Source organism: Oncorhynchus nerka, linkage group LG20 (genome assembly GCF_034236695.1).
Source record: "Oncorhynchus nerka isolate Pitt River linkage group LG20, Oner_Uvic_2.0, whole genome shotgun sequence".
NCBI lineage: Eukaryota > Metazoa > Chordata > Actinopteri > Salmoniformes > Salmonidae > Oncorhynchus > Oncorhynchus nerka.
This window is the reverse complement of record NC_088415.1, coordinates 81,055,981-81,077,711: the sequence shown is the minus strand read 5'-3', so window position 1 is coordinate 81,077,711 and position 21,731 is coordinate 81,055,981. Positions and strand designations below refer to the sequence as shown.

The 21,731-nt window shown below is 45.5% G+C and overlaps 1 protein-coding gene across 2 annotated transcripts; it reads left to right on the top strand.

Annotated features, from left to right (window-relative positions):
- Positions 1 to 4,851: 4,851 nt before the first annotated feature.
- On the top strand, positions 4,852 to 21,507 carry LOC115103229 (segment polarity protein dishevelled homolog DVL-3-like). Of its 2 annotated transcripts, XM_029624031.2 has the most exons (15): positions 4,852 to 5,426; positions 8,147 to 8,216; positions 12,504 to 12,625; positions 14,997 to 15,109; positions 15,404 to 15,536; positions 15,655 to 15,745; positions 15,838 to 15,907; positions 16,095 to 16,234; positions 16,456 to 16,532; positions 18,358 to 18,425; positions 18,568 to 18,717; positions 19,002 to 19,133; positions 19,324 to 19,491; positions 19,598 to 19,819; positions 20,330 to 21,507. In XM_029624031.2, exons 1-15 carry the CDS (start codon positions 5,266 to 5,268, stop codon positions 20,698 to 20,700), a joined length of 2,088 nt encoding a protein of 695 aa, XP_029479891.1. In that variant the 5' UTR covers positions 4,852 to 5,265; the 3' UTR covers positions 20,701 to 21,507. The 2 variants fall into 2 exon arrangements, with proteins under 2 accessions (XP_029479891.1, XP_064861924.1); XM_065005852.1 differs by lacking the exons at positions 4,852 to 5,426; positions 12,504 to 12,625 and having other exon boundaries at positions 8,159 to 8,216.
- Positions 21,508 to 21,731: the final 224 nt, after the last annotated feature.

Below are 21,731 nucleotides of genomic sequence, written 5' to 3'. Positions count from 1 at the left end.
AAAAATAAAGGGAACACTTAAACAACACAATGTAACTTCAAGTCAATCACACTTCTGTGAAATCAAACTGTCCACTTAGGAAGCAACACTGATTGACAATAAATTTCACATGCTGTTGTGCAAATGGAAAAGACAACAGGTGGAAATTATAGGCAATTAGCAAGACACCCCCAATAAAGGAGTGGTTCTGCAGGGGGTGACCACATACCACTTCTCAGTTCCTATGCTTCCTGGCTGATGTTTTGGTCACTTTTGAATGCTGGCGGTGCTTTCACTCTAGTGGTAGCATGAGACGGAGTCTACAAGCCACACAAGTGGCTCAGGTAGTGCAGCTCATCCAGGATGACACATCAATGCGAGCTGTGGCAAGAAGGTTTGCTGTGTCTGTCAGCGTAGTGTCCAGAGGTGCTACCAGGAGACAGGCCAGTACATCAGGAGACATGGAGGAGGCCGTAGGAGGGCAACAACCTAGCAGCAGGACCGCTACCTTCGCCTTTGTGCAAGGAGGAGCAGGAGGAGCACTGCCAGAGCCCTGCAAAATGACCTCCAGCAGGCCACAAATGTGCATGTGTCTGCTCAAACGGTCAGAAACAGACTCCATGAGGGTGGTATGAGGGCCCGACGTCCACAGGTGGGGGTTGTGCTTACAGCCCAACACCATGCAGGACGTTTGACATTTGCCAGAGAACACCAAGATTGGCAAATTCGCCACTGGCGCCCTGTGCTCTTCACAGATGAAAGCAGGTTCACACTGAGCACGTGACAGACGTGACAGAGTCTGGAGACGCCGTGGAGAACGTTCTGCTGCCTGCAACATCCTCTAGCATAACCGGTTTGGCGGTGGGTCAGTCATGGTGTGGGGTGGCATTTCTTTGGGGGGCCGCACAGTCCTCCATGTGCTCGCCAGAGGTAGCCTGACTGCCATTATTTACCGAGATGAGATCCTCAGACCCCTTGTGAGACCATATGCTGGTGTGGTTGGCCCTGGGTTCCTCCTAATGCAAGACAATGCTAGACCTCATGTGGCTGGAGTGTGTCAGCAGTTCCTGCAAGAGGAAGGCATTGATGCTATGGACTGACCCGCCCGTTCCCCAGACCTGAATCCAATTGAGCACATCTGGGACAACATGTCTCGCTCCATCCACCAACGCCACATTGCACCACAGACTGTCCAGGAGTTGGCGAATACTTTAGTCCAGGTCTGGGAGGAGATCCCTCAGGAGATCGATCATCCACCATTACATTTACATTACATTTAAGTCATTTAGCAGACGCTCTTATCCAGAGCGACTTACAAATTGGTGCGTTCACCTTATGACATCCAGTGGAACAGCCACTTTACAATAGTGCATCTAAATCTTTTAAGGGGGGGGGGGGTGAGAAGGATTACTTTATCCTATCCTAGGTATTCCTTAAAGAGGTGGGGTTTCAGGTGTCTCCCGAAGGTGGTGATTGACTCCGCTGTCCTGGCGTCGTGAGGGAGTTTGTTCCACCATTGGGGGGCCAGAGCAGCGAACAGTTTTGACTGGGCTGAGCGGGAACTGTACTTCCTCAGTGGTAGGGAGGCGAGCAGGCCAGAGGTGGATGAACGCAGTGCCCTTGTTTGGGTGTAGGGCCTGATCAGAGCCTGGAGGTACTGAGGTGCCGTTCCCCTCACAGCTCCGTAGGCAAGCACCATGGTCTTGTAGCGGATGCGAGCTTCAACTGGAAGCCAGTGGAGGGAGCGGAGGAGCGGGGTGACGTGAGAGAACTTGGGAAGGTTGAACACCAGACGGGCTGCGGCGTTCTGGATGAGTTGTAGGGGTTTAATGGCACAGGCAGGGAGCCCAGCCAACAGCGAGTTGCAGTAATCCAGACGGGAGATGACAAGTGCCTGGATTAGGACCTGCGCCGCTTCCTGTGTGAGGCAGGGTCGTACTCTGCGGATGTTGTAGAGCATGAACCTACAGGAACGGGCCACTGCCTTGATGTTAGTTGAGAACGACAGGGTGTTGTCCAGGATCACGCCAAGGTTCTTAGCGCTCTGGGAGGAGGACACAATGGAGTTGTCAACCGTGATCAGGAGCATGCCCAGGCGTTGTAGGGAGGTCATACAGGCACGTGGAGGCCACACACACTACTGAACCTCATTTTGACTTGTTTTAAGGACATTACATCAAAGTTGGATCAGCCTGTAGTGTGATTTTCCACTTTAATTTTGAGTGTGATTCCAAATCCAGACCTCCATGGGTTGATAAATTTGATTTCCATTGATAATTTTTGTGTGATTTTGTTGTCAGCACATTCAACTATGTAAAGAAAAAAGTATTTAATAAGAATATTTCATTCATTCAGATCTAGGATGTGTTATTTTAGTGTTCCCTTTATTTTTTGGAGCAGTGTATATACTTTCCTAACCCTAAAATGTGCCAAAATAATCTTGTTATTTTTTAAATTTATACCAGTTGGTATTAACATGGAGATGAATATGCATATAACTGGATGGCTTTCTTTCATTGATGCTTATTTTCTGAACCCGTTCTCTCAATATATTCTAATCTGTCAACAAAATTCTAATTGAAGGGACACTGTATTTAAAGGGATGGCTTAAGATAAATGTAATACACATGAGAAATTCTGTTGGCCAGCAAGGAGGGTTTTCAGCAGTTGAATTACATTTTATTCAGCACACGCAAGGGAAACACACCTGCGAAGCCCATTACGCACCTTCATAAGGTAAGTCAATACTAAATACTGAGAAGTGTGTAGGAAAGGGGTGCAGAAGAAAGGTGTAATTCCTCTGTCGGAATCGGGCACTAAGAGTTTTGCACACCTGGATTGCACAATATTTGCATTCTTCAAGGTCTGTCAAGTTGGTTGTTGATCATTGTTATAGACATTTTCATGTCTTACCAAATATTTTCAAGACGATTTAAGTCAAAACTAAGGAACATTCAATGTCGTCTTGGTAAGCAACTCCTATGTATATTTGGCCTTGTGTTTTAGGTTATTGTCCTGCTGAAAGGTGAATTTGTCTCCCAGTGTCTGTTGGAAAGCAGACAACCAGGTTTTCCTCCAGGATTTTGCCTGTGCTTATAGCTATATTCTGTTTATTTTTATCCAAAAAAAAACTCCCTAGTCCTTGCCGATTTAAAAAATAAAAAATAATTGAACCTTTATTTAACTAGTAGGCAAGTCAGTTAAGAACAAATCCTTATTTCCAGTGACGGCCTACCAAAAGTCAAAAGGCCTCCGGCAGGGACGGGGCCTGGGAGTAAAAATACAGTTTAAAATATAGGACAAAACACACATCACGACAAGTGAGACAACACTACATAAAGAAGAGACCTAAGACAACAACATAGCATGGTAGCAACACAACATGGTAGCAGCACAAAACATGGTACAAACATTATTGGGCACAGACAACAGCACAAAGGGCAAGAAGGTAGAGACAACAATACATCACGCAAATCAGCCACAACTGTCAGTAAGAGCGTCCATGATTGAGTCTTTGAATGAAGAGATTGAGATAAAACTGTACAGTTGGAGTGTTTGCAGCTCGTTCCAGTCGCTAGCTGCAGCGAACTAAAAAGAGGAGCGACCCAGGGATGTGTGTGCTTTGGGGACCTTTAACAGAATGTGACTGGCAGAACGGGTGTTGTATGTGGATGATGAGGGCTGCAGTAGATATCTCAGATAGGAGGGAGTAAGGCCTAAGAGGTTTTAATAAATAAGCATCAACCAGCATCGTCCGGGTTAGGGGAGGGTTTGGCCAGTAGGGATGTCCTTGTCCCATCGTGCACTAGCGACTCCTGTGGCGGGCCGGGCGCAGTGTACGGTGTTTCCTCCGACACATTGGTGCGTCTGGCTTCCGGGTTAAGTGTGCATTGTGTCAAGAAGCGGCTTGGCTTGGCTGGGTTGTGTTTCAGAGGACACACGGCTCTCGACCTTCGCCTCTCCCGAGTCCGTACGGTAGTGGCAGCGATGAGACAATACTGTAACTACCAATTGGATAGCCGGACATTGGGGGAAAGGAGTAAAAAAAAAGTTTCAGGTGCTCTTTTAGCACCTCGGACTCAGTGACTGCCTGCAGGGAGAAACTTTGTAGCGGGGCAGGGGAAAAAGAGGGAGAAGCAACAGGGATAGTCACATTAGAAGCATTGGGAGATGAGGAAATGTCGGACGGTAGTCCCATAGAGCGGGTTAGGGTTTGGCCAGGATAGGCTGTCATTGTAAATAACAATTTGTTCTTAACTGACTTTCCTAGTTAAATAAAAGAGCCAAGCACAAGATCCTATTGGCGCGTTCTAGCATAATCTGCGTATTTCCGTTAGGGAACAACTGCTCTATGAAGTGAGCGTGTGGAATAACTAAATTTGCATTTGCACTCCTAAACAACGCGATTTTCTAAGTATTTTGCAAAGGGTAAAGTCTACAACACTTAGTCCACTATGTTCATAACACATTATAGTTTTGGGAACAGAAAGCTGTTTTGAGATCAAATGTTTCCTCAATGATAAAATGTTCAGAATATCGGCCAAAATCCATCTCTTTCCATTTTCTCCCACTGCTGGCCAGTGGGTTTCCTCCAAATATATGCTACACATTTATACATCCAGTGAAATATCTGTCTCGACATTGTTCTATCTGTGGTGTAGCTACATACAATTTAGCATTGACTCGCGAAACTACCTCTAATTTGCAGAGACATAAACATTTATACATTCGTTTATGGACTCTGGGGAAGTAGAAAACGGGTTTCATTGCCAAAATCCCGAAGTAAGGTTATTCCTTGAAAAACCATTGCGACTATTTTTCTTTCCTCCTCTCCGGTAGAGGGAGCACGTTTATTTTAGGGTTGGTGGTTGTTTGTTGTAGACTGCATTCTGAACTCAGGAGGAAGGATTCTTCGTGTTTATTCAACAAAGTAACTGCCAGCTAGCGTGAACAACGACTGCCTAAATTCACATTTAGTCAAGATTGGAATGTAGATACATTTGGTAGGTTGCGCCCTTTCAAATTGGTAACATAATATCCGGGTACATAATAGTCTTCGTCTGGCTGAACCTTTGTGGAGGTGCTTCTAAATAGCTAGCTAATACTAGCTAACGTTAGGTTGCTACAGTAGCGATTTAAAAGGATTCAAAATAACAACTGGTAGCCAGCCGGCTGGCCAGAAAGCCGGGGGAATCACCGCAGCACCGCGGGGAGCCGAGGCCCGAAAGGGAGCCTTCCAGGACCGCGGCTTGATGTACCCTGCCTGCCTCGCCCCAGCAGCCCACAATGGGGGAGACCAAAGTCATATATCACCTCGACGACCAGGAAACACCTTACCTGGTCAAATTGGCAGTGCCCGCGGACAGGGTCACACTTGCAGACTTCAAAAATGTTCTGAAGAAACCGAACTACAAGTTCTTCTTCAAATCTATGGATGACGATTTTGGGTGAGCATTATTAGCATCTAAACAGTATGTTACGGGAACGTTAACTATTCTTTCACAATTAAATTATAATTTGTCAAAACGGGTTGGCTAACGTTAGCTAATCAACGTTTTCATGGTAATCATGGCTTGAGTTTGTTATTCCTTTGTTTTAACGTTATTCGTCGCTTAAAAAAATATATTATTACACAGTTAACGTTAGTTAGCTAGCTATTTTAACCGTTATATATTTGAGCTAACTAACGTTCAAATTATTTATGAAACTAGGCAACATTGTCAATTTTCCTATTACACAAGATTCAAGTATGGATAATTGAGAGAGGTGGGCTATCTAGTTACCTATCGGTTGTATAATAGCCAGTAAAGTGAAGTGGCTAACATCAGGGAGAAGGCCAACAGACCAGGTTAATGGTCTCTTCTCTCCTCCTGCTGTTGTTGTCAAAAAAAGGGGTGCAGTAGACTGGTTGGTTGGACATTACGTTCGGTCACTTACTCGGGAATGCGCTGTTGTTCACTGGCAAGTTTACAAGCCAGCCCTTTGCGTGTGAAATGGTAAAGGAAATTATTCCATGTCCCATTAATCACTGAAAATGGCCTTAAACTTATCAGTAAGGTGATTTGGATAGATCTTGTGTTCCTTCAGAGCGTTTGGATGTTTCAAAATACAGTGCATGTCAGAAATGGTTAACATCAATGTTGAATACTTTCGTTGAGTAAAATGTAAAAAAAAAAGTGAAACACCTCAATGGCCTGTTTTATAGAGAATGGCTTAGGTCTAACTGTCTATCCGGACGGTGGGGAACTCCCAAAGGGCTTTGCCAGATTGAGCTCCTGGTAGAAGTCCAACTCTTCAGATTGAGGGTCAGGACAGGTTATGTATTTGATCTCAAACCGGTCTGCAATGGGACTGAATGCACCACTGAGATGCAGTGCATTGGGAAAGTATTCAGACCCCTTGACCTTTTCCACATTTTGTTACACTACAGCCTTATTCTAAAAAATGTCCTCATCAATCTACACACAATACCCCATAATGACAAATACAAAACAGGTTTTTAGACATGTTTGCCAAAAAATAAAAATGATATAAACATAAATACCTTATTTACATAAGTATTCAGACCCTTTGCTATAAGACTTAAAATTGAGCTCAGGTGCATCCTGTTTCTATTGATCATCCTTGAGATGTTTCTACAACTTGATTGAGTCCACCTGTGGTAATTTAAATTGATAGAATATGATTTGGAAAAGCACACACCTGTCTATATAAGGTCCCACAGTTGACAGTGCATGTCAGAGCAAAAACCAAGCCATGAGGTCAAAGGAATTGTCCACAGAGCCCCAAGACAGGATTGTGTTGGTGCACAGATATGGGGAAGGTTACCAAAACATTTCTGAAGTGTTGAAGGACCCCAATGGCCACTCTGACGGAGTTCCAGGGTTCCTCTGTGGAGATGGGAGAATCTTCCAGAAGGACAACCATCTCTGCAGCACTCCACCAATCAGGCCTTAATGGTAGTGGCCAGACGGAAGTCACTCCTCAGTAGAATGCACATGACAGCCCGCTTGGAATTTGCCTAAAAGCACCTAAAGGACTCTGACCATGATAAACAAGATTTTCTGGTCTGATGAAACCAAGATTGAACTCTTTGGCCTGAATGCCAAGCACCTCTCATCACCTGGCCAATAACATCCCTACTGTGAAGCATGCTGTGGGGTTGTTTTTCAGTGGCACGAAATGGGAGAACGGGTCGAGGGAAAGATCAACGGAGCAAAGTACATAGAGATCCTTGATGAAATCCTGCTCCACTCACGACCTCAGACTGGGGTAAAGGTTCCCCTTCCAACAGGACAACGACCTGTTGTCTCTACCCTAAGCACACAGCCAAGAGAAAGCAGGAGTGGCTTTGGGTCAAGTCTCTGAATATCCTTGAGTGGACCAGCCAGAGCCCGGACTTGAACCAGATTGAACATCTCTGGAGAGACCTGAAAATAGCTGTGCAGCGACGCTCCCCATCTAACCTGACAGAGCTTGAGAGGATCTGCAGAGAAGAATGGGAGAAACTCCCCAAATACAGGTTGTGCCAAGCTTGTAGTGTCATACCCAAGAAGCCTCGAGGCTGCTAAAGGTGCTTCAACAAAGTACTAAGTAAAGGGTCTGAATACTTATGTAAATGTAATATTAGTTTATTTTTATAAATGTCTTTTTTGTTTTGTCATTATGAGGTATTGTGTTTGTGTAGATTTATGAGATGTTTATTTTTTGGATCCATTTTAGAATATTGCTGTAACGTAACAAAAAGTTAAGGGGTCTGAATAGTTTCTAAATGCACTGTGTATATGTATGTATGTTCGGCCTGCTAAATAATGTGCTCTATTGACACCAGGCTAAATTGGAATTTGACACTGCAGGTTTGTTTCATACACGACACACACATTGTTGAAAATCAAAGCTTAGTAATTGAACTAGCTAGCGCAGTAATTTAACAAAATTGAGACTTAGATCTTGGCCCATATGTTTCTACCGTGAGGTGAATTATTAGAATGTCTTTTGTGGGTTTGGCCTAAAGCAGCAAATTATTATTATTAAAATTAAAATAAATGTTTTAGACTGTTGGTTTTCTTGTTGTTGACTGGGAGTGTTTCACCCTAGTGTCAGGTCATTCTTTACCAGCATTTGTGTACACATGTTGAGTAAATGTTGTTCTCTCTTTTCCTCGCAGGGTGGTGAAAGAAGAGATATCTGATGACAATGCCAAACTCCCTTGTTTTAATGGTCGTGTGGTATCTTGGGTAAGCACACACACCACCTTTGTCTTAAGTGTTTGTCAATGACACCCATCTGTTGAGGCTGCTATTGACTCCGAACATCACTCTGGGGAGGAGCCTCACTCATTTGTTTGATAATATAATTATTACTAGGGCCGGGACGATACCAGTATTGCGATACTCATTAGTATTGTGGCAATGAAACAACACAAAGCATAATTAACTTAAGAAAACAGCCCTAATGTTGGAAACAAACAACATTATGTTGTCCTCCGGGGTCATATCTATTTATTTTTTCTAGCTATAGCACACAATATTATATACTGAACCAAACTAGAAACTCAACTTGTCAAGTGTTGGTTTCATGAGCTGAAATAAAAGATCCCAGAAACTTTCCATACACACAGGAAGCTTATTTCTCTCAAATTTTGTTCGCACATTTGTATACATCCCTATTAGTGAGCATTTCTCCTTTGCCAAGATCATCCATGCACCTGACAGCAGGTATGGCATATCAAGAAGCTGATTAAACAGCATGATCATTACACAGGTGCACCTTATGCTGGTTCTCGTTCTAAAACTCGTTCTAATTGGCTGGGCCAGGCTCTCCAGTGTGTGTTCCTGGCTCCCTAATGGATGGACCTATGCCTGCCCAGTCATGTAAATTCCATAGATTAGAGCCTAAAATGTGTATTTAAATTGACTGATTTTCTTATGAGCTGTAACTCAGTAAAATCGTTGAAATTGTTCAATGTTGCGTTTTAAGATTTTTGTTAAGTATACATAGAGCAGGGGATTTAAAAGACCAAAGAGTTTAATCTGCTTCGTGTTTTCATTTTTGCCATTTAAAAAAATATCGCAATAATGGTATCGTCCCGGCCCTAATTACACACACACGCGCTGTTTCTCATTCTCTTTACTTCTCGTCAATCTTTTTAGCTGTCTTCCCGAATACACACTTGTTGTTTGTCTCCAACTCATACATTCTCAGTACACACAGACCAGTGTGTGTCTTCATGACTGAGATGTTTTTCTGCACCTCCTTGCTTGTCCTCTTTTTCTCAATTGAGTTCTGATTAAGACAAACTGAAATCACAGGATCATAGACATCACTCTCAAATAAAGAACTTCACTGCACCTAATGAGAAGATTAAATCACAGAGAGTGGCAAAAGAAAGTGAGGAGTGAAAGGGTGGTTTGTTTAAGAAGGAAATGGTGTGTGTACTGAGAAATTAGTTTTGGAGACATTAACAACTAGTGTAGGGTTTCCCAACTGACACCCCCGGGTGGTTTAATTTGGCCCCCCAAGTTTTCTGACCCCCTTGTTGGACATAAGACTGTACAAACACCAGGAAATCAGCTCCAAATGATTTTAATTGAATAAATCTGTTTACATTTACATTTTACATTTAAGTCATTTAGCAGACGCTCTTATCCAGAGCGACTTACAAATTGGTGCTTTCACCTTATGACATCCAGTGGAACAGCCACTTTACAATAGTGCATCTAGGTCTTTTAAGGGGGGGTGAGAAGGATTACTTTATCCTATCCTAGGTATTCCTTAAAGAGGTGGGGTTTCAGGTGTCTCCGGAAGGTGGTGATTGACTCCGCTGTCCTGGCGTCGTGAGGGAGTTTGTTCCACCATTGGGGGGCCAGAGCAGCGAACAGTTTTGACTGGGCTGAGCGGGAACTGTACTTCCTCAGTGGTAGGGAGGCGAGCAGGCCAGAGGTGGATGAACGCAGTGCCCTTGTTTGGGTGTAGGGCCTGATCAGAGCCTGGAGGTACTGAGGTGCCGTTCCCCTCACAGCTCCGTAGGCAAGCACCATGGTCTTGTAGCGGATGCGAGCTTCAACTGGAAGCCAGTGGAGGGAGCGGAGGAGCGGGGTGACGTGAGAGAACTTGGGAAGGTTGAACACCAGACGGGCTGCGGCGTTCTGGATGAGTTGTAGGGGTTTAATGGCACAGGCAGGGAGCCCAGCCAACAGCGAGTTGCAGTAATCCAGACGGGAGATGACAAGTGCCTGGATTAGGACCTGCGCCGCTTCCTGTGTGAGGCAGGGTCGTACTCTGCGGATGTTGTAGAGCATGAACCTACAGGAACGGGCCACCGCCTTGATGTTAGTTGAGAACGACAGGGTGTTGTCCAGGATCACGCCAAGGTTCTTAGCGCTCTGGGAGGAGGACACAATGGAGTTGTCAACCGTGATGGCGAGATCATGGAACGGGCAGTCCTTCCCGGGAGGAAGAGCAGCTCCGTCTTGCCGAGGTTCAGCTTGAGGTGGTGATCCGTCATCCACACGGATATGTCTGCCAGACATGCAGAGATGCGATTCGCCACCTGGTCATCAGAAGGGGGAAAGGAGAAGATTAATTGTGTGTCGTCTGCATAGCAATGATAGGAGAGACCATGTGAGGTTATGACAGAGCCAAGTGACTTGGTGTATAGCGAGAATAGGAGAGGGCCTAGAACAGAGCCCTGGGGGACACCAGTGGTGAGAGCACGTGATGTGGAGACGGATTCTCGCCACGCCACCTGGTAGGAGCGACCTGTCAGGTAGGACGCAATCCAAGCGTGGGCCGCGCCGGAGATGCCCAACTCGGAGAGGGTGGAGAGGAGGATCTGATGGTTCACAGTATCGAAGGCAGCCGATAGGTCTAGAAGGATGAGAGCAGAGGAGAGAGAGTTAGCTTTAGCAGTGCGGAGCGCCTCCGTGATACAGAGAAGAGCAGTCTCAGTTGAATGACTAGTCTTGAAACCTGACTGATTAGGATCAAGAAGGTCATTCTGAGAGAGATAGCGGGAGAGCTGGCCAAGGACGGCACGTTCAAGAGTTTTGGAGAGAAAAGAAAGAAGGGATACTGGTCTGTAGTTGTTGACATCGGAGGGATCGAGTGTAGGTTTTTTCAGAAGGGGTGCAACTCTCGCTCTCTTGAAGACGGAAGGGACGTAGCCAGCGGTCAGGGATGAGTTGATGAGCGAGGTGAGGTAAGGGAGAAGGTCTCCGGAAATGGTCTGGAGAAGAGAGGAGGGGATAGGGTCAAGCGGGCAGGTTGTTGGGCGGCCGGCCGTCACAAGACGCGAGATTTCATCTGGAGAGAGAGGGGAGAAAGAGGTCAGAGCACAGGGTAGGGCAGTGTGAGCAGAACCAGCGGTGTCGTTTGACTTAGCAAACGAGGATCGGATGTCGTCGACCTTCTTTTCAAAATGGTTGAGGAAGTCATCTGCAGAGAGGGAGGAGGGGGGAGGGGGAGGAGGATTCAGGAGGGAGGAGAAGGTTGCAAAGAGCTTCCTAGGGTTAGAGGCAGATGCTTGGAATTTAGAGTGGTAGAAAGTGGCTTTAGCAGCAGAGAGAGAAGAGGAAAATGTAGAGAGGAGGGAGTGAAAGGATGTCAGGTCCGCAGGGAGGCGAGTTTTCCTCCATTTCCGCTCGGCTGCCCGGAGCCCTGTTCTGTGAGCTCGCAATGAGTCGTCGAGCCACGGAGGCGGGAGGGGAGGACCGAGCCGGCCTGGAGGATAGGGGACATAGAGAGTCAAAGGATGCAGAAAGGGAGGAGAGGAGGGTTGAGGAGGCAGAATCAGGAGATAGGTTGGAGAAGGTTTGAGCAGAGGGAAGAGATGATAGGATGGAAGAGGAGAGAGTAGCGGGGGAGAGAGAGCGAAGGTTGGGACGGCGCGATACCATCCGAGTAGGGGCAGTGTGGGAAGTGTTGGATGAGAGCGAGAGGGAAAAGGATACAAGGTAGTGGTCAGAGACTTGGAGGGGAGTTGCAACGAGGTTAGTGGAAGAACAGCATCTAGTAAAGATGAGGTCGAGCGGAGGAGCGGGGTGACGTGAGAGAACTTGGGAAGGTTGAACACCAGACGGGCTGCGGCGTTCTGGATGAGTTGTAGGGGTTTAATGGCATAGGCAAGGAGCCCAGCCAACAGCGAGTTGCAGTAATCCAGACGGGAGATGACAAGTGCCTGGATTAGGACCTGCGCCGCTTCCTGTGTGAGGCAGGGTCGTACTCTGCGGATGTTGTAGAGCATGATCCCAAGTATTCCCACGTGATTGTATACAAATGTAAGCAAGGTTTGAAATGATTGTTTTAGTCAAACATATGTTTGGGCTTTTTGCAGTCAATTTTCAGTCTACAAATTATTAGTAATTATTTTCCAGTGTATGTCTGTTTGTCGCCTCTCTGCTTGGTCTTTGGGGCTACAGGCCTGGTTTGCTGTAAAACACATTTCTAAAAATAGCTGTATAGTGAATGCAAATAATTTGAGGGTGCATGATTGTTGGGGTCTCATCGTTGGTCTCTGTCCTCAGCTGGTGTCAGGGGACGGTGCTCACTCAGACGGGGGCTCGGTGGTTGAGAGTTTGTTGGAGCTGCCGCCACCCCCCCTGGAGAGGACAGGGGGCATCGGGGACTCCAGACCACCATCCTACCAGTTAGTTGTGTGTGTGTGCCTGTTCAGATGTGTGTGCAATGTACTGTTGTGACTTTACTTTCATTAATCTGATGACTGTTATTTATCTAATCAACTATGTTTATTTGTTACCCGATTTTTAAAGTAATCATGTAACAATTAACTCATTAGGAATTTGGGCACCACGAAAGTTACCATGTCCCGAATTATACTCTAAATGTCTTTAGCTATCACCTCCATAAACAGTCAACGGATTAATCATAACCTCGTATCATATCATCATTCTGAACAGTCGTACCCTCCTGCATCTGCAAAAAACCCAGCCTTATGATTCAGTACTACACAAGTTAGTTTAATTATTTATTTACTAGCTAACTACAGGATAAACATATACACTTAATACATTAGAAACGGGTCCCTAGTGGACTGACTCAATATGCAGCCGTGTCGATGGTTCCCATTGGTGATGATAGTAATAGAATACGGTGATTTGAGAAGAGTAGTAGAATGCTCCCACATAAGTTCACTTTTCTAGATACTTAGGATAGCAAATCAGCCGTACCAGTGATTGTCCGGGAGGTGACTACCTTGTTGAGATTTCAGAGTTCGAACCACTTTGGAAGGTGTGCTGCAGCTCAACGCCTCTCTGGTTTCGTATGTTAATTCTTAACCCACCTTTTTTAGATGGTTCGTTCAAAAGGGGCGGTTCTTGCGGCTGACACGTTCTCTGACCTCACTCAAGGAGGTGGTGACTTCTCACTTGTACAAAGTTATAGAAATAATTTCCTCTTATAGTTTCTAAGATCACATCCCTCTCTTAACAAAAACACTCTGTTTGTCCTATTTCGTACACAATGTAGAGGATGGACACTTTGTACATGTAGTATGTAGACTTTCCAAGTTAGTATTTCCTTTATAACAATATTTAATGACGTCACAAAATGACAACCAAAATGACATTATTATTATTCTTTAGATCGCCTCTGACCATCCCCCACGTTCTATGTTAGAGATGTTGTTCCAGTATTTGCTCTAGCATGTTTTAGAGTTTTGTTGAGAAAACCTCTGTGAAACAAAGGTACACTCCTGTGTGAATTTGGAGAGGGAGACAGCTGAAAGTTCTAATCCTTGGTTTACAGCAGGGTATGAGCTGTCAAACACCCCCCCCCCCACACACACACACACACACACACCAGTTCCCTCCTCCCCCCTCTGTAGGTGAGAGAGGGTTTGGTTGAAGTCACCCAATGCAAAGCTGATCCGACCCATCTGGATCATCACAGTCATGACAGCACATCTATTTGACTGTTATTTTTTTGGTTGTGTGTGTGTAAGAAAAGTTGTATGTGTGCTTGTGAATAAGTGTGTTTTTGTCTCTCTCCAAGACTCTGTATATGTCTTAGGGTGTGTTTGTAAAATCACCCTAAAGTGTCAGAGTGCACTCTGGGCCCATTCATAAATTCACAGCGTTTCGTTCTTGGTGCAGTCAGAGTGACCGAGGTGGACATTGTGAGGTTTAGAACACTCGGAACAACGGCAGTCAAGCGCCCAAGCTAACTGGCTAAAGGTGGCAATTAAATATATTAAATATATATTATTGTTTAACCTTTTATTTAACAGTTGAGAACAAATTCTTATTTACAATGACGGCCTACCGGGGAACAGTGGGTTAACTTCCTTGTTCAGGGGATGAACGGCAGATTTTTACCTTGTCAGCTCAGGGATTTGATCCAGCAATCTTTCGGTTACTGGCCCAACGCTAACTGCAAAACCTACTAGCTTCCAGACACAATGAAAGAACACCATATAATCGCTTGACTCCCAAGTCTACTTTGATATGATGGTATCAATATTTGTGCATGAAGGTGTTTCCACCTCCATTTCTCGCATAATTATTTTACAGACACAAAAAGATCCCACCATGTCGAACGAACAAATTACCTGATGGCATGTACAATTTTTACCGGAACTTCCTGTTTCCATCATAGCTGTTGTGATTTTTCTTTAAAATACGGTATGACTTTACTCACATAAACTGTGGATAGAAACGTGCTTACTGGCCACAAATATATTTTTTGCCAATGTTTACTTAAGCCTGCCATAACAACCAAGTTTATGGCGTTTGTCATTTCCTAAATTATTCTGTGCTCTAGCTCTAGCAAACCAGCTCTGAAGTCGGTGTAGATTGACAGGGTGAATTTACAAATAATGTTTTTGTGCTTCTAACATCTGCCTAAAAACCATGACAACCGTGAGCACAACTTCTTGCTCAATGGAATAATTATTACTTTTGTGACACGCCATTCTTTTCTCTCTCCCCCTCTGACCCGCTCTCAATTTCTCCCCCCTCCCTCATCCCTTTCTCCATCCGTTTCACCATGTCGCACTGCAGTGGGAAGGCCACCGGTGGACGAGACTCGTTGGACAACGAGACTGAGACGGGCTCAATGGTGTCCCAGAGGAGAGAGAGGGAGCGACCGCGCCGGAAACCCACTCACCAGCCTGGTCTGAGAGCAGTCTGTCCCCTCCACTCCTTTCTTTAGTCACTCACTCAGCATCTCTCTTCCACTCCTCTTTGACATACTCTCTTAACTCTACTGTCCACTTCCTAGTGGATGATGTGACAAATTACAGTTTTTGGATAAGCTTGGTGGATTATGCACCTATCAAGGGGCAGTGGGAAGCTATTACCACCATTTTAACCGATCCAGCTTTATAGTTATCCAAACTACATGACGTTCCTAGGGCCTGGGCCTATAGCGTGAGGCCTTTCGCTGAGTGCCGTGTCGCCCCCTGCAGGTGGGAGGAACGGTTACTCGCGAGTGGGCCGAGGGGCTGAGCTGAGCCAATATGACAGCTGCTCGTCCTTCATGAGCAGTGAGCTGGAGTCCACCAGCTGCTTCGACTCTGAGGACGACGACGCCACCAGCCGGTGAGGCCCTCCACCTAACCGTCATGCAACGTTTGTCTAACCTCCACTTTCTTGCCTCCATCCAGTGGGAACCTTTGCCTTATGTATACTGTGACCCTTTTGGGCTTTCTCCTCCCAGCTTCAGCAGTTCCACAGAGCAGAGCTCCTCTCGCCTGATGAGGCGACACCGGCGGCGCCGGCGGAAACCCAAAACGTCCAACATGGAAAGGGTGAGATGGGCGGACACGCACACAGTATTTTGATATGTAAATGACCTTACGTCTTTCGTCAAGCTTCTTTGTCTCCCGCTCCTTCTTTGTAGTCTTCATCCTTCAGCAGCATCACAGACTCCACCATGTCTCTGAACATCATCACTGTTACACTGAACATGGGTAAGTATTTCTGTTGCTGTGTTTCTCACTTTTCCTGATAAATTGTAATGAAACTTTTGATAGTCCTCTCTGTTCGTAGTTCTCAAAGCGTATTTTGACAAACTGGATTATTAACTAATTAACTACAAACATGAAGTAGAAATCCTACACTGTCTCAATGTGCCTCCTCTATCTTTCTATCTTGTAGAGAAGTATAACTTCCTGGGCATCAGCATCGTGGGGCAAAGCAATGAGAGGGGAGACGGAGGCATCTACATCGGCTCCATCATGAAAGGAGGGGCTGTGGCTGCAGACGGACGCATTGAGCCCGGAGACATGCTGTTGCAGGTGTGTCTGTGACTCCAGAAATGTGTGGCCCCCATTCAACATTGGAGCAGGGTGATCAAGTAGTTGTATTCAGGGTTGAGTTCATGATGCATTAAATGGACTGAAACAGGGTGGAACTATCTGAATATGTCCAATAAGAAATGCTTGTTTTGCTACAATTTCCTACGGTGAAACCTAATGCGTACCAACCAGATCAGACATCGTCTCCTCACTCCTAACAGGTGAACGACATCAACTTTGAGAATATGAACAACGACGATGCGGTTCGAGTGCTGAGGGACATCGTACACAAGCCAGGGTGATTGTCTCTCACACACACACCTGTGTTCTTTCACAAGCACATTTACAAACACACACAAGTTGCAACCACAGTCTTAGGACATTTTATACTTTCACTTTCTTTGGTATTGTATTCGGTCTGTAAAAAGACAGGTGTAAGTTTAGCAGCTTTGCCTTATACAGTGGGACAAAAAAGTATTTAGTCAGCCACCAATTGTGCAAGTTTCCCACTTAAAAAGATGAGAGGCCTGTAATTTTCATCATAGGTACACTTCAACTATGACAGACAAAATGAGAAAAAAAATCCAGAAAATCACACTGTAGGATTTTTAATGAATTTATTTGCAAATTATGGTGGAAAATAAGTATTTGGTCACCTACAAACAAGCAAGATTTCTGGTTCTCACAGACCTGTAACTTCTTCTTTAAGAGGCTCCTCTGTCCTCCACTCGTTACCTGTATTAATGGCACCAGTTTGAACTTGTTATCAGTATAAAAGACACCTGTCCACAACCTCAAACAGTCACACTCCAAACTCCACTATGGCCAAGACCAAAGAGGTGTCAAAGGACAACAGAAACAAAATTGTAGACCTGCACCAGGCTGGGAAGACTGAATCTGCAATAGGTAAGCAGCTTGGTTTGAAGAAATCAACTATGGGAGCAATTATTAATAAATGGAAGACATACAAGACCACTGATAATCTCCCTCGATCTGCGGCTCCATGCAAGATCTCACCCCGTGGGGTCAAAATGATCACAAGAACGGTGAGCAAAAATCCCAGAACCACGCGGGGGGACCTAGTGAATGACCTGCAGAGAGCTGGGACCAAAGTAACAAAGCCTACCATCAGTAACACACTACGCCGCCAGGGACTCAAATCCTGCAGTGCCAGACGTGTCCCCCTGCTTAAGCCAGTACATGTCCAGGCCCGTCTGAAGTTTGCTAGAGAGCAATTGGATGATCCAAAAGAAGATTGGGAGAATATATGGTATGGTCAGATGAAACCAAAATATAACTTTTTGGTAAAAACTCAACTTGTCATGTTTGGAGGACAAAGAATGCTGAGTTGCATCCAAAGAACACCATACCTACTGTGAAGCATGGGGGTGGAAACATCATGCTTTGGGGCTGTTTTTCTGCAAAGGGACCAGGACGACTGATCCGTGTAAAGGAAAGAATGAATGGGGCCATGTATCGTGAGATTTTGAGTGAAAACCTCCTTCCATCAGCAAGGGCATTGAAGATGAAACGTGGCTAGGTCTTTCAGCATGACAATGATCCCAAACACACCGCCCGGGCAACGAAGGAGTGGCTTCGTAAGAAGCATTTCAAAGTCTTGGAGTGGCCTAGCCAGTCTCCAGATCTCAACCCCATAGAAAATCTTTGGAGGGAGTTGAAAGTCTGTGTTGCCCAGCAACAGCCCCAAAACATCACTGCTCTAGAGAAGATCTGAATGGAAGAATGGGCCAAAATACCAGCAACCGTGTGTGAAAACCTTGTGAAGACTTACAGAAAACGTTTGACCTCTGTCATTGCCAACAAAGGGTATATAACAAAGTATTGAGAAACTTTTGTTATTGACCAAATACTTATTTTCCACCATAATTTGCAAATAAATTCATAAAAAATCCTACAATGTGATTTTCTGGATTTTTTTTCTTATTTTGTCTGTCATAGTTGATGTGTACCTACGATGAAAATGACAGGCCTCTCTCATCTTTTTAAGTGGGAGAACTTGCACAATTGGTGGCTGACTAAATCTTTTTTTGCCCCACTCTATATGTGTGTTGTGTGCCTAGCCAGCTCTGTGTTAAGTGTGTGTGTGTGAACTCTGTTTACAGTCCCATCACTCTGACTGTGGCTAAGTGCTGGGACCCCAACCCCCGGAGCTGCTTTGCTCTGCCTAGAAGTGAGTATTCTCCTGCTGTGTCTTCCTCATGCAACACACAACTCAAAATATGTTAATGTTTGTGAATATTTGTGGAGGTTTTATGAATGGTTTTGTGATATCTGTGTACTATATCCCTCTAACCCCCTTTTTCTCCCACCAGGTGAGCCGATCCGGCCCATTGACCCTGCTGCGTGGGTGTCCCACACTGCAGCGATGACGGGGGTGTACCCTGCCTATGGCATGAGCCCCTCGATGACCACGGTCACCTCGACCAGCTCCTCCATCAGCAGCTCCATCCCTGAGACTGAGCGTGAGTCACACATACACCTGGGTTCCATCAAAACTCATGGAAACACTCTAAAATACCTCTTGTTTTTATTGTGTCATGAAGCAATCAACAGTCTAGTATGTGAACAAGATCCTAATGTAATGCCTTTTAAGTTCTACTAATCTTTGAAAGGAACCCACAACTGTCATACTGGGGAAAACCTGCATCCTAACTAAAGAGTCCCACTGTCCCATTCTAAACCTGTAAGCCATGGTAACTACCCTGGCTAAACCCAGTAACCCACACCTCCCATTTGCTCCTCACAGGCTTCGACGATTTCCACTTGTCCATCCACAGCGACATGGCAACTGTTGCCAAGGCCATGGCTTCCCCGGAGTCGGGCCTGGAGGTGCGAGACAGGATGTGGCTAAAAATCACCATCGCCAATGCCTTTATAGGTACGCTCACTCTTTTCCTCTACCTCTCTCTCTATCTACCCCGCTCTGTCTTCCTGTTCTCCGGTTTTTCACTTTCTCATTTAGTCTAGATGTCTTTCTAAATTCCCTGTGTTCTTACTTTCTTTTTTGCAGGTTAATTGCCATTGAATGTGTATGTTGGTGTCGAGACTCATTGTGTGTGTCTTCCCAGGCTCAGATGTCGTGGACTGGCTCTTCCATCACGTGGAGGGCTTCTCGGACCGCAGGGAAGCCAGGAAGTACGCCAGTAACCTGCTCAAGGCCAGCTACATCCGCCACACCGTCAACAAGATCACCTTCTCCGAGCAGTGTTACTACATCTTCGGAGACCTCTGTGGCAGTGAGTGTTTTCAGTAGATCCTCATATTTTCTAGTTTGAAAACAACCCCTAGTCCGAAACTACAACATTTATGTTCTTGACCTCTCTCTGTCTCTCTCTCTCTCAGACATGGCCCACTTGTCTCTGCAAGACCACGACGGCTCCAGTGGAGGGGCGTCGGACCAGGACACCCTGCCTCCTCTGCCCCACCCTGGGGCGGCCCCCTGGCCCATGGCCCTGCCCTACCAGTTCCCCATCGCCCACCCCTACAACCCCCAGCCCCAACCTGACCTGCCCCAGGGCTTCCCGGGGGTAGGGGTGGGCAGCGCTGGCAGCCAGCACAGCGACGGTGAGGAAAGCTGGGTCTCACCAGCAGAATTCAGTTAAACCCAGACACAGAGAGATGGGGAACTAGTTTCAGTTAACCAACACTACAGCCTAGGACAATGCAACACTTTGAGTTAACACACATTGTAAAAAATAATTAAACTGCATCATAATACAATCGTAACAATATTTCCTGTTGATTTAAAAGCTATTGAGCTATTTATCTGGCGCATTTGAATTTATTGGCCAGTCAATATCAATGATATGTGTTGGCCCCGGCATGAATCAGCACTACCAGGCCTGACTTGTGTTCACAGCGTAAATAAATTATATAGAAAAACAAGGAGATTTTAAGATTATACAGGAGTGTTGCTCTAATAGATAAATTAATTTGGATATATATACACAAGTCATGCACACAGCAAAGCCAGAACGTACACACGGTCAATCATATAAAACATTTGCAGTCATGTATGAAGGACAAATAGTTGGATGTTCACACACTTTGTTTGTTTTCCTCCCCTGACTCCAGGCAGCAGCGGCTCCAACTGCAGTAAGCCCGAGGGCAGAGGCGGTGCCGGGGGCTCCAACAAGTCGGGTGGTAGTGGCAGCGAGTCAGAGATCAGGAGCCATCGGGCCCCCAGTGAGCGCTCTGTGGCCCCTAGCGAGCGCAGCACCCGCAGTTCCTACAGCCATCGAAGCGCCCACTCACTGTCCTACGGCCCTGGCTTGGTCTATGCCCCCCCAGGCCTGCCCCCTCAGCCCCTCCACCTGGCCTCAGCTGCCCCTGGAGCACCCCCAGGCCGAGAGCTGGCCAACGCTGCCCCAGAGCTCACCGGCTCCCGCCAGTCCTTGCGCATAGCAGTTGGCAACTCTGGCGAGTTCTTTGTCGATGTCATGTGATGCAGGTCATGTCATAGGCACACCACAAAATGGTGGATACGAATTGTTTTGTTTAGTGCTGAGAGGGACAGACCGGAGGAGGAGGTCTCTAGGAAATCATTGTTGGGGTCAATTCCATTTCCTTTTTGAATTGGCGGAATTAAAATGTAATTGAGCCCAACCCTGCTGGAAATGTCCTCTTGCTCTTCTGCTCTACTTTCTTCAGTGAAGAAACCCCCCGTCAGTTTCCTCCCTGTGAGGCGAGTTGTGTTTGGGTCGTGACCGGGAGGGAGGCCGGGGAAACAGCTGAGGATGACTCGGCGCTTTTCTACATGGATGTTTTTAATTTGTTGTTTTCTGTCTTTCCTCTCCTTATCTGCACGTCCTCTGTCCCCCCCAACCCCAGTCCATCAGAGACAAAGGTTAAAAAAGCTTCCTCCCTCCCTACATACTTTCTTTCACCTAAAATGGTCCCTTAACAACCGATTTATGTTTGCAAAGTGAAAGAAATAGAAAATTAACACTAATCTTAAATGGACTTTTATTTGTATGACTCTGTTTGAATATGAACATGTAGTACAAGAGACTCTGTTCTCTTGTGTTTATCATAGCTGGTTGCAGATACATGTAGTTTCTTTTTCAACACTAAACATGAGCTTCCAGTTTAGACTCATTGTTAAAGTACATTTGTCTGTTAATCAGAGGTATATTTGTGTCTCTGTCTTGCGATAATGTACAGTGGAGAGAAAAAAGGTTTTCTTACCAACTCTCACTACTCTTTTATTGAGAAATGTGTTTTTATTTATAAATATAGTTTTATGACTTTAATGTGTTTTTGTGTGTGTGTCAAGAAACCTGGGGAAGGACATTATTTGTGTGTGTGTGTGTGTGTGTGTGTGTGTGTTTAAGCTTCCTTTTAACTGGTTGATCCACTGCATCAAAAAGCTTTCAAATGTAAATGTCTGGATATGACACTTTATGAAGGGAAAATGCTAAGGGAGCATGACTTGATCATGCAGTTCCAGGATACATATTTTGAGATGAAGTTGGTA